Here is a 13,823-nt window from a genome sequence, read left to right on the forward strand (position 1 = left end):
AACAAAACCCAGGACAACCCAGAAGGTACTCCTGGTCTGAATAGTTTTGAGCAAACAAGAGTCTTGGAAATATAAAACTGCAGCTTGACAGAACATGCAGGTTCCTTGACACTGGTATGAGGAAATCTGCCACTTTAGTTACAGTTGCTTGCCTAAGATGATGCTACAGAAACCTCAATATCCATTCCATCCCTCTTATGGAAGAATAAAAACATTTGTTTGCAGTCTTCTGAGTTGATGTAGGAAGATTTTCTAAGGACTATCATGGAAAGCTTTTGGAAGTGTGAGGGTTCTAATGAGGGAGGCAGTTTTGGGATCAGATTTTTTTAGCATTTAAAAATTACTTTGCTATTGAAGAGATTCCTGATGCTTTTCCATGACCCATATCAGGAAAGCCAAGGTGTGAATGCTTTCTTTCTGGTGATGTTTAAGTGGTTTGATTAGGACTTTTAAATCAAATTAAGATTCATTTTCTATGCAGTGGAACTTAAGCTTTGTAGGGCTTGCCCAGACCACTTAGATAGGAGGAATACAGTTCTGATGAGCTGTACCGTATTTCAGGGTGTGCAAATAGCAGCTCACTAGAAGCAGGGCACAGCAGAAGGTCAGTTGTCTTGAAGATTTGAGAAGAAAAGTGTCATATACAACTGTTTTGCTTTTTGTGGTGTGGTAATGCTCATATGCAAAAATCTCAAAATGAAATTCAGTAGAAAGTATTGCCACAGAGCAGTTACTGCAACTCCAGTTTCAAAGGCTACCGAAGTATCTCAGCATCTAAATGCCTGACTTAAAGAATGGACAGAATTCACACCAGCCAGCTGGATACACTGTTCACTTTTTCACTGAAAACTCTTTCATCTGAGCCATCTTTCTGTCAAAACTTGCACAGACTTGTTGTTTGCCCTAGTAGTCTTCATACAGAGCTGGTCTGACAACCTGAGACCTGTCATCCTCAGGTAGGAGAAAGGTTCATCAAAGTCAGAATGCTGTCTTCAAGGATATTTCCTGGCAGATTGAGAGGAGAGTAGAGCAGTTCTGGTGGACAAGCTGAACATGAGTCAATGGTTTGCCCCCTGCAGTGAACAAATCCAGCTCTGCCTACTGGACATGAGTAAGAACATAATTATCAAATTAAAAACCTCATAGTTTCCCACTGTTCAGCATTTCTGGAGCTTCATCTGGAGTTCTGTGTACAGTTCAGGTTCCCCAGCACAACAGGTGCTGAAATATTGAATCAAATCCAGCACAGGACCACCAAGATGTTTAGAGGGATGAAGCACATGTCATACTAGGGAAGACCAAGAGAAGTGATTTGTTCAGTTTGAAGGAAGAAGGAAAAGTCTTAGAATTGTCTTAAGCTACTTTGTAGAAGCTTACAGAGAAGGTGAGGTCCAGGCTCTTCTTGGACGTACACAGTGAAAGCAAAAGACAAAAGTGCAAATTGCAGCAAGAGAAGTTCCAATTAGATATGGGGAGAACAAATTTCATAATGAGAGTAGTCAAGCATTCGAATAGGTTGCCTAGAGAGATTAGGAAAACTCCATCCTTGGCAATGTTAAATAATTAATGTCTCAAAACTAGCCACGGTCTGGTGGTGGGGCAGGGTTGTGGGGAACCAGGTGACATCCTTGATTAATCCTGAACTGGTTCTGTGATTCTCATGGCTGAATGCTAACTATTGCTGGCAGCCAGCTTCTTAGGGACTTCAGAGCATGTCACATTTGTTCTTTTGAGCTAGCATTTCTAGATTTGACAAAGACACAGACAGGAGAGCAGTTGGATTGATTTTAGCTACTGAAAAAAGTATTGTTTTCTTGAAAACAAGTGTTTAGGTTTGTTTAGTAACAGCTGCTTCCAGAGTTGGAAAAGTACTCCTCTTTACCATACCTACAGCTACATTCATGGTAAATATTTGGATTGAAAAATTATGAATGAAGTTTTGGCCTCATCAGCAAAGTTTTTCCATTGAGCTGGGAGGTACTTTTTGAATAGTTATGTATTAATTTGGGCCTCTGGCAGTTTTCTACTTTTATCATTGTATCTTGTGTTCTCCCAGCTTCTTCCCTCTCCAAGTTATTTTGAAGAAGAAAAAGCAGTTTCTTGGTGAACAAATATTTATTCACTTTAGTAGGTCTGTTATATCTGATGAAATATTAGTGCAGATTTTTTCTGAGGGTGAGAACATTTATCACAGTAATTGATATATTGCATTTATTTTTGGAGCCCCAAATGGAGCTCAAATGTAATGCCAAATATGCTGCTGTAGCACGTCATTAGTCAAATGCCTGCTCTGTTCTGCAAGGGAGGATGTGATCTGGCTGCATTCCAGAAAGCAATGATGTGCAGTAGCTTGTTCCCATTGACATCATGGAATGCCTCACATGAAGGACACCAACAGTCATGAAAAAAGCATGGAATAGCTAAAAAACATTTTGACACAACATGTATATTTCTGGGAAGAATGTACAAGATAAGTAATGATATGGTCAAGAGTAGGGATTCAGACCTCTTAGTGATTCCAGTGCATGTTTATACACAACCCAGAACACAGGCTCCTTCAATTTTAATGTGTGTGGGTGGTTAGGGTTGTCCACCCATGTGCAATTAGTGTATCAGACTTTAAAGTCTTGCTCAATGGAGATTTGAGAACCCAGTGAAGTATTTCTTAAGGCGTCAAACTGTGCCAAAACATTTGGATATTTGCCTGAAGGAAGCTGAGTTTCCCATTTTGCACACCTTAAGAAAGATCAAAGGAGTCTTTCTTTAAAATTGCACATATCAAGCTGGGACAGATCCCACCTGAAGGGTTCATATGTTATTTTAGATATTAAAAAAAACAACAAACCAAACGTTGTGACTCTGTCAAGGCTGAAGCTGATGTTTATTCTTTTTCTTTGTGTCTTCTGACCTCTAAGATAAATTACAAGGCTGTGATACCTACTATTGTGCAACTAACTTGTGAATCCTTTGAGTTACTTAGTGTCATACCATTGAGGTTTCTGAACTACTTCATTCTTCACACATATATGCAAAACAGGCATTAACACTTAGCACTGAATGAACTGGACAGTGAGCATTGAATAGGACTTTCTTTAAATTGCCTTTTATTTTGTATTTTAAGATTAATTTCCAGGTGTTTAGCACTTTGAAGTTTTGTCAGACCAAAGTCAATCAAACTGAAATATTTGAGGAATGGTATTTTTCTGTGTCAGAACAAGGTTAGAGGACATACATTGGTTTTGCCTCTATTAAAAAACTAACTTTCATAAGAGAGAAGTTACAAATTAATAAGAAAAGGGAAAGGATGAAAGTCAGAATGGGAGGAGGGGTTGATATGAAGCATTTGGACTTGAAATTTAATATGTGGTCTCTCACAGAACCCCTCATTAGACATAAGCATTTTTTTTTTCTTTTTTTGCTTTTAGCAAGTGCCTATTCCCCAGTTCAAATGGAAGAAGCACTAAGAGGATGGCAAGCTCCTACTGCACCCTATTAGTGCCTCATTAAGTACATCAACTATTTGTAAAGCATTTTTGAGATGAGGAGCACCCACAAAAAGCCCTGGAGGGAATTAGTCAGTCTCTGTTCAGTGCAGATTTAGGGAGGTGTGGTAGGAAAAACCTAAAGCCACACGTTGAATGATGAGTATGAGGAGAAAGCAGGAGGAGCTGCCCCTTTTCAGCAAATGGTGCCTCACCAAATAAGATGGGGTCCATTCTGTCTCTCCATGCTTAATGACTCTCATACAAGAAGGGCCTGAGGAATAAACAGTTCTAGCATTATGTTATCTCAGAAACTTTTTGCAATCTAAAGTTTTTTGGGGGGAGCGGTTTTGTACATTATGCAGCCTGACCAAATATATGTATTGTGTAATTTTTAAGGTTTCCAGATTATTTGCTGTGCAACAAGGAGAGGATTTAAGAAAGAGGATTAATTGGTACATCAGCTATTATTTTCTCGTCTGGATGAATTGTGTTAGGAAATTCTGTCCAGTGTATTGAGCCACCTCTGTGAATAGTTGTGCTTTTTAATGTAATCTATGGAGTTCTTCAGGATGGGAAACTGTCTGACAATTTCTAAAGCACATTTCAGAGTCACTTGGATCCACATAAGGCCAAAGAAATGGATAATCAAGGACTGAAAGTAATTTTATGTCTTAGAGAGCAGCCATCTTACAATTAATTTGATTTCTGCAGAAAAAGCTGGTTTCAAGCTGTCCTTTTTATTTTTTTTTTTTGGTAGACTCCTAGTTATTTCCTTGCTCCAGCTCCTTGTTACCTCATGATCTATGCAAGAAAAGCTTAGGTTTACCTCACCTTATGGAATCATGGCACAGAAAGGTGTATTACATATTGCATCTAAGGGTAATAGGTCAAGATAGGCTTTGTCAGGATATTTGTAAATTTAGCCTGAGTATTTCTGAGAGGGAAAACTACGCTGAAGCAAAACTAATAAGAGGTTTCAGTGTTTGGTTTCAGTGGTGCCAGGGTCTCACCCAAGTATCTGAAGAGCAGGAAGGTCCTACTAAATCTCAGTACTGTACCAACAGCGTAAGAGAGAAACCTCAAAGACCTCAAGGTCTGTGTCAGCCAGGTTTCAGTTGCAAACCTCCTGACCACAAAGGCCAATGAACTCAGACATTGTAAAAGAAACAATCACAACCTAAACTGCAGAAGAGGGTTTAGAAGAGACTGATGACCAAGAGAAATCACTTTTCTGTGTTGGCCTGTACTCTTTCAGAGGTTTAGCAGCATTACTCACTAGTGTTACTTCTCCCTACAGACATTGCCTAAGAAACTGTATAATATTCTCGTAGGAAAGTGAAGAATGATGTTAACCTTTCTTAAAATATCACAAATAAACAATTTTTTCTTGTTTTCAGGTGTATTTATTATTAGCTCCTTTGTAGAACAAGCACAGTAAATTGCATTTATAGCAGAAATAAGATGTGTACACTTATTAAATACTAACAGGACTTGTACCCAAAGTACCAACAGTTTTCTGAAATTTTAGATACTTTCCACATTTCACTATTTAAATATATTAAATTACTGCCCATTACCAAGACTGGAAAAAAAGGAAGCATGGTTACAATGGAAGTCTTGAATTTCAGTGGCCCTGTACCAAAGATTAAGGCATAAATCTTCAGAGATACTTTAATTTATTTTCCTCTCGTGAAAGCCAGGTCTTGGGTGGTTTGTACAGGTTGCAACACACACTTCTGCTTCTTTCCAGATTTGAGGACACTTACATTGTAAGTAGCTCAGAACTAGGAGTTGCAGTTTTTTTCCTGAGGTTCGGTGAAGACATCTAGCACATCTTGCAGTACTAGGGATATACTTTCAAAGTGAACTATAAAAATATGTATTCTAAAACTCTAACTCTATTTAGATGCTTAACATCCACATATAAAACCACTTGCTCTCTGAAATATCAGATACACTGCTGTTAAACTTGTAAATAATCCAAGTGGCCTTGGTTTTGGTAGAAAATTCCTGACTACTTGTGCCCTATGGTTCTCCCCATGGCAAAGCAGTTCTGAATTAGTTGTACTGCCAGAAAACTCCACTGCAAGGGATGCTCTGGGTCACTGCATCAAGGGCCTGTAATCATCACAGGTATGAAAGAAAAGGAATTCTGTTTAGGACCTGTGATATTTAAGCTACTGCCTCCCATTTCCTCTCATCTTCATGAGAGGTGGCAGCATCACTCTCCCAACCACAGCACCCTGGAGCTGCCCCACACCAGCACTCCCATTGCTCCCACTGTAAACTGCGTTCAGCTGCAGGTTTGGGGAGTGGTTGATCTCTCATGCAACAACCATTTGCAGTGTCCAGCAGCTGGGCAGCAGCATGGTGTAAGGACAGACAGCTGACAAAATGCAGCAGAACTCAGAAATTCCTTCTTTTCCTGAAACATCTGCCACCAGACAGGGAGATGAGCATGGCCCTGACACATCATTCATGGCTGCCTCATGCCACCAAGGCTTTTTATGCTGATATAGTTAAACAAAATAAATAAGTTAAATAATTAAATAACCACATAAATCAATTAAATAATGGAATACTAACCCAGCTCTTTCAGTATGTTACTTCCCAAATAAATAAACACAGAAACAGTTTGAATAGCAACTGCCATCACCTGGAATTGCAATTCATATAAACTAAAAATAAATATAAATAAATAAATATAAATAAAATTAAATATAAATAAATAAATAAATAGATGCACTAATACAAAGAACCTACAATAATAGCTGCCAGCAATGCATCAAAATACTATGCCTGTTAATATGGCCTGAGGTATGCTAAAGGTGTTTTTCAATATGAGGAATGTAAAAGAGCTCCTAAAAGCAGGACTGTCTGAATCTATTACAAAGAAAAAAAAAATTTGTGGCTTCTTAATAATGTCAAATGCAGATTTTTTCTTCTCATGGTGCTTATCTTCTTGTGGTCATCAATTCCTTGCTTTTTTTCTAGGAGCATTGTGCTGTTCTCCTAGAATCTCTTGCTGCTTATCTGTAAAATAAGAGAAAAGAAATTTGTGTAAGAATTCTCTTTATTTTTCTCAGAACTCGATTTTCAGTCCATTTCTCAATGGAGCTTTGCTTTTGTGAAATCCCACCACTCAATTTCTCATCCCTGCTCCTCCAGTAGAAAGTTCTTGAAGTCTTACCTGCAAAGGGCAGACCACTCACTCCAGGATGAGTTGTAATAGCGATCCCTGGCCTGCACGGAGATCTTCACTTTTTTCCCAGACCTTGGAATCTGAAGAAACTGCTCATCAGCATCATAGATCTGTGAACAGGGCTCCATCAGCTGATTCTGAAAGTCAGGCAGAACATACAATAAATGGCCAGACAGATTGCAATAAGAACATGTAACTCAAAAAACTCCACTGCCAATCTGTCATTTCAAAGGCACCAACTTCACCTACAGACACCAAAGTCTTGAGGACTTGTGAGAACTTGAGCCTCAGTAGAAGTGGCCTGAAAAGCTCTCTTAACCACTGAAGTAAGTGTTGCAAAGTGATCCAACTCTCAAACTCAAAGTGTTTATTCATTTGTCTGGGGTTTTCTGTTTTTATTTCTCCCAGAGTGGGAGCCCTAAAAGACAGAAGTTGTTGCTTTGCAGTTTTTTTGACATTTTTTTGGCTGATAGAACCACTGGGAAAACTCCCCAGTTTCTCTGCCTAAGGGACTGTGTAAGTAAGACATCTGCACTAAAATCCCGGTCAGTTACTTAGGGGGTGGCCCCATCTGCTGGTAGAAGCGTGCTTGGTTTTTTGGCAGAAAGAGGCATCCTTTAGAGTCTTTACTTTAATCATCTGATAATCTGGAAAGATCATTACATCTGTTTACTTTTCTGATTGTTGGACCAAGAAAGAGCAGCACAGCAATTTAGGACATGGACTGAGTTCAACTGCTTTGTGTATTTCTTTCCAGTTCTGCTATTAATTTCTTTTCCAACCTGGGCAAATGCCATACTGCTGTTGTGTACTCTTTAGCCTAACCATTAGCAAGGGAAGCAAAATCATTTTGTGATTTAAAGTTAATACAGAGGAGCAATGAGTAGTTAACAATTAACTAATACCTGGAAAGTCTCCACAGAAATTCTACCAAATGAGTAATTGATTCCCTATTTGCCAATTTACCTGCAAGGAAAGTGTGAGCTACCCAGCTACAAACAAATTACAAGGAAATCAGTGCAACAGTCTTCTTGATTTGGAAATTGGGATTTTCCCACATTGGGACCCACACAGCCTACTAATGAATTAGTAAATACTTTACTCATTCTAGCACAGCTATGCAACACTGGGCGCAATTTTATCTCCCCACTCATACCAGGATTGCATCCACCCCAGAGTATGTTGTGTGGATCTCACTGCCCACAGACCTAGGAACAAGGCCTTTTTCTGCCAAAAAGAATCTTGCCAGAGTTGACTCAGTACTTTCCTTTTTCCACCTTTTTTTTAAATTGTAGTCTATGATTCCTACTTATTAAGCTTATATTATTTATACTATCTGTTCAAGCAAGACAATCATATTTCAAATGTTCAAATCTCTACCTGGATTTTGCACTTCTTTGCACTTTCAACTTTAACCTTGAAAGTCAAAGGGAAGTAGGACTGTGGGGTGCTCCATGTTCTGGGATACGTCCATGTCACTGTTTCATTTGTGGCCACGTACTGACACTGGGGTGGGTCAGGTTTAACTGCCAGAGAAAATACAGAAGGAATTAATTCACATTAGCAGCATAATATCAGGTGTCTGTACACTACAAGAACTACTACTGCTCCTAGTGTAATAGGAATCAGCTTTGGGAGCCTCCATGAGATTAAGAGAGGGATAGGTGTGATGTGCAACAACTGCCTTGTATAATTCTTATGGAAAATTAAACACATTCCTAGAGTCTCTCTCTGGGTAAGATCCTTCTCCCTTTTTTTCCTGGAGGACTGCAGAGGGGTCTGTTGGACATGGGGGAATATCTTCAACACTGCTAACCATAAGGGCTTTTAGCAAAACATCCATTTCTTTAGGATTCTGCTTCATTTTCCTGTGCACTGTGCCATCATGGTCACAACAAGTCCAATTATTTTCTGTCAGTTTCTGTCAACCTGCACTGGACACTCATCTGTGAGAAGGGCTCAGGAGGGAAGCACACACAGTGTTAATCACTGGGTACATCTGCAGCTCTGAGAGAACAGCCTGCTGGGTTACTGGTTATTCTCTGACTTCTTCCACATATGCCTTCCAAAACTTGTCCACTTAATAAAGAAGGCCAAAGTTCTGGGAGATGTAGGGGTGAGTAGGCTGGAGGTCACAAGCTAGGGAGATGTTGCTGCTTCACTTCCTCATCTTCTTCCGGACTGCTGCTCTGATTTGTTTTCCCCTGTTCCTGTAACTGGGGGCTTGACACAGATTTACATTACAATAGGGCAGGGATTCCCAAGCTTGGTTCAGCTTCTGTTGTTAATTCACCACCAGCAGCAAGAATAAAGCTACAAATCAATCATGGTTCTTGTTCTACTCACTGATATCTCTGATGAAGAAGCTGCTAGTGTAGTTCTCATATTCCACTTCATCAATGACCTCCAGGAACATCTCAATTGGCTGATGCTCTTCAGCAAATGGACAGTAGTTTTCTTTTTGGCACTGGACTGTGTATTCAGTCACTGATTTATCAACATGTACTACAGGGGTGCCACAGCTTATGTCTCCTTGGGACCTAAATACAGAACAGAGAAAAGCGATGGGAATGCTGGTTTTCTTGAGAATATATTGCTGCAATGATAACGTGTTCTTGGTAAGATGTTTTGCTGGTGGCTGTATGACTTCATGGCTGTGCTTCAGAAACAGTGCAGGGGGAGTTCTTACATTTTTAGTGCTGTATTACATATTGATGGAAAATCAGAAGAGACCCCCTGTCTCAGCAGAAGGAATTGGTGTTTAAACCTAAAACTGGATATCTCATTTCTTTTTACACCACTGTCCCATGACAAACTCTGGTATTTTACTTTGGCCCTTCGAAATCCTTGCTGGAAGGTTAAAGTGTATTCATTGGGAAATAAATAACTAAAACCATATATAAAGTACTACTGGAATCTGGCTCTATTTTTGCATTCAGCAAAATAAAGCACTTTGCAGTTGTTTCTTCTCTGGCAAACTGCAGTGGCCCTTGATTGAGCACTCCATGTTTTGGAGAAACTCCGCAGAGTATTGGGAGGTAGGAATTCCCCACGAGGTTCCCCTCACATATTTCCCTCCCAGGTTTCTACAGTGTTCCTCAACAGAGACTTGTCAGTGGGCATGTGGCTTTTGCAGTGCGTGCAGCCTCCTAATTCCACTGGATCTCCTGTGAAGGCACTCAGTGCTATGATTGATTGTTTCTGCTTTTGGCTCAACTTCCTCTCTCCCCCCAGCATGAACTCTTTTTACTCTTGCTAAAGTTAGGCTGTGGCTGTACTGTAGCAGCTGTCACAGTCCAGTGGGGGCTGTGTCATTTTCAAGTCTCTATTAATTTCTGAGCAACTTCCATGGCCTTATTAGTCACAGTGATGGCTCAACGTATTTTCCAGGTATTCAGACTGGAAGTGGGATTCCTTGCCTTCTACGTGTCCTCGGTAGCCTAAAATCCAGGATCTACACAGAGTAACACAAAGGGCTGTTCCAGCCTTACTGCAAGGTTGTTAAGGAAAGTACAAGCTTTTACCCTTGTAGGCTTCTGATTGTAAACTTCACATTTGGACTCTCATTTTCTGTCATCCATGAACATACAAAAATTCCAGAGTAGTTCTTTGCTTCACATTTTAGAAATGTCCCGTTTGGCTCTAGATGGAAAAAGAAAAAAAAACCATAATTTATTCACTCTTTATGACAAAACGGTCAAAGCAGATAAAACCCAGTAATTCACTGGGCTTCCATCTACTTCTGCAGGTTGTGGGTACAGAGGCAGACACAGCCTCATCCTGCTCCTTGGGCAGGCACCTGTAGTTAGAGCCATATGACCACAGGTAGTGGCTGGACCTGATTTACCTGGCACTGCATTAACCACACCTAGGTACCTACTGACAGGAGCTAGAACATACCCAAGCTGTTGCAAATAGCTGTCAGTGAGAGACTTAGAGAGACTAATCCACTTTTTCTTTCACAAAGAAACAAACATTGTAGCTATTTAGTTGACAAACCTCTGTACTTTTCACCTTGCTAATGAGGACGCAGCCCTTGATAATCTCACCTCCTCACACACTGGCACACTTGATGGGGAATGTTTCCAGTGTGAGAAGTGAAGGAGGCTTCAGTTATAGGTGATTCTGCTGCCCAGCACTCCAGAATCTCAACAGCTCTATATTGTGAGCCAGGGGAAAAGCCTTGGGAATTAATAATTTCTGGCCAATACAGCAAAGGACTGCAATATGAGACATGGATGAGTGACGTTCATGCAGAAAATGCAAACCATCACAGGCTTGTCTCAGTGGATTAATTGTGAATGGAGAGGCCCAAATGACAGCATTTAAAATCTAGGTCAGTTCCCTTGTTCTGTCAAATCATGTAGCCCTGGTTTTGCAAATCCTGAGTGCTGGGTCTGGGAGACAGAGGCAAAGCAAATCAATTGCTCCTCCACCAGGAAAGCAGTGATGTAGTTTTGGTGTTATCCTGTATCTAATCTTTCCTACCATGACTCCTTCCTACAGGTACAGAGAGTTGTAAGTTAGTCTGATGGAAATCAACTCCTCTGCTGCTCATCAGCTGCTCTCTGTACGTACCCACCAAAGAGATAATTTGCCTTTCACTGTCAGTTAAATGTTTGAAGAGGACACATTTTAAAGAGGATACTTCTCATGCATTTCTCCAGAGCACTTCCTCTGGTTCTCATAAAGCTCAGCAAGATACATCACATCATCTGATGACCATACCTTTAAACCTTTTCAGAATTGACCTTATCATTTGCCCATTGGAGTCAATTTTTGTTATGAGGAAGAAACTATAGCTGATGATTTCATTGGTGTTTGTTATCAGACAGGTGTAGTTGCCAGCATCTGGGAATTCTTTGACTTCAACAACCAGTGTCTTTCCAGTTCCTTTCCATTCTGTGCCCTTTTGCCAGTAAACTTCTTGTGATTCATCAGATGTGCTACAGGTGAGCTCCACTCTTTTAGCTGGTGTTACATCATTCCACTCTGATTCTATGACATACACTGGATATTGCAGAGAAAGAAATGTTAGTGTTTCTCATACTTAATAGTGGGAAGATTTAAGGGAGCCTTTTTTCAGCTCTACTCTCCAGAAAAACTACTAACACAACCCTGGCTTTCTTGCCTCAGGCCTCATCACCTGAAAATCTTTACTAAAAGAAGAGATTTTACAGTGTATGAACCAGCTGATCAATAGGGATGACATTTTAATGGAAGAAGGGATTTTTTTTCCCACGTTCCCAGAGAATCTTCCAGGAGTGGATAACTATAGGAAGTAGGCAGGTACCTCTGTGTAAAAAGTGAGGGTGCCACGACACACTGAGCCAACTTTACCTCCTCCATGTGGCCCATGGCCATTTCTCACAGAATGCCACATGAACCCCTCTGTACTGCAATGGGAAGGAGGGGAGCTGTGGGTAAGTGCTTTGGATTTGTCTGTACCTGGTGCCGTTTTCCATTTTCCACAGGGGACTATCTGTACTCTTATGATCAGGGTTCCAGTGGAGCACTTACTAAGAGACAGGGGATCTCCTAGCTACAGCAGAGGTAAAGGGGCTGCAATGGGGACATGTGGCCTTCTAAATGCCATCTTGTAACGCTGAAGGGCCTTGATGTTTTTTTTATAAATTAGGACACACATCATATAGCAAAAAAAAAAACCAACAAAAAAACCACAACAAAACAAACAAAAACCCCACAATTTCACTGAGGAAATATTATCTTTTGTCTCTTTGCTGTGATTGGCTGAAGAACTTAATCACACTTCTGTGTAGGTTTAACTGTTATTAATTTACCTGTTATTGCTCAGATATGCTGCTGCTGTCACCAGTTTCCCAACCACTTTCAGAGACTCTTCTACATGCAAGAAGTGGCAACAATTTGTTTCTGAGCATGTCAACACCACAGCTAGCACTCAGCTCAGGAAAACAGAGTTCCAGTGAACTCTAAGACATTTCCAGCAGAGCATTTCACTACCAGAATGCCTGTTAAAGGCTGAATTTAAATGGCAGAAAACATGCAACTCTAAGTAGCATGGAAGCTCTCCAAATTACTGACAGATATTTGAAGCACAAGTAAGGTAAATCTTATAGACTTCAAACACAAAGATTATTATCAGGAATAATCATGTCTGCAGTTTTCAGCACCAAGGTACTGCTCAGGGAACCCACAGGATAAATAATTTTTCAGAGTAAAGATACATGGAAATGTAATATAATTAGTTTTTACACAGAAAGCATGATCAAAATGATGTTTTTCCTGTGTTGATTAGGGTGCTTCTTTTTGGATAATCACATTGATTATGGATTATGGAGCTACACTGAGTGAGTAATTGGATTACCTGAGTTTAGCCCAATTTTCTGGTAACTTATTTAAAGGATTCGTTTGTTACTGACCATGTATATTTACAAATGGACTTGCATTTCAGCTATTTACCAGGCAAGTTGCATAAAGCATTTCTAGGTTTTTCAGTGAAATATTTTTGGCAACTAAATCTACACTGTCACAAGATACTGTTTCTTCTTCCAGGCTGCATGACTGAAACTTTTGAAACAAGAGATCAGGGAATAGGAAATAAGACAGTTTCTAATGCAAATATTCAAAATAGGTGTTGTAGGATACTTTAGGGTTTCTAGATATTTCTCCCATCAATACAAATAAACTGGTTATTCACAAAGAAACAGGAAAAGCTAAAATACCGTAGATAACAGACTGTGTGCTTGTGGACACAAGTTTAATTCTGGAATACCCTAAAGCCAGCTCTAGGACTCAGTAAGTGATGAGTACTTACCATTTTCCCTTAGTTTCCACTGTGCTTCCAGAAGAGCAGCAAAGGAGAAGAAGGAAAGTAAGGCAAATAGTAGATGAGACATCTGTAGGGAAAAATATAAATTATTTAACTTCATGGAGGATTGTTAATTGTGCACTTAAATGGAACACAATTCTAAATAGGATAATAGCACAGAGTCAGTGCCTGTGAACTATGAAACATTCACCTATTCTAATAACTCTTAGACTACAGAGAAATTGAATATCAGGCTTGTGCTGTAGCTCAAGCCAAGATTTTGATCCACTCATTAATCACACCACAAACCAGTTTAGAGGAGAAATGGAATTCAGAGGAAATTATT

At 39.9% G+C, this 13,823-nt stretch overlaps 1 protein-coding gene across 1 annotated transcript; it reads right to left on the reverse strand.

The window, feature by feature from the left end:
• Positions 1-6,643: 6,643 nt before the first annotated feature.
• Positions 6,644-13,565, reverse strand: IL12B (interleukin 12B). Its single transcript, XM_071758939.1, has 6 exons — positions 13,484-13,565; positions 11,416-11,697; positions 10,212-10,329; positions 9,034-9,227; positions 8,068-8,213; positions 6,644-6,797 (listed from the first exon to the last, which is right to left on the reverse strand). The coding sequence occupies exons 1-6, from the start codon at positions 13,563-13,565 to the stop codon at positions 6,672-6,674; spliced, it is 948 nt and encodes a 315-aa protein (XP_071615040.1). The 3' UTR covers positions 6,644-6,671.
• Positions 13,566-13,823: the final 258 nt, after the last annotated feature.

Source organism: Heliangelus exortis, chromosome 15, assembly GCF_036169615.1.
Source record: "Heliangelus exortis chromosome 15, bHelExo1.hap1, whole genome shotgun sequence".
Lineage (NCBI taxonomy): Eukaryota > Metazoa > Chordata > Aves > Apodiformes > Trochilidae > Heliangelus > Heliangelus exortis.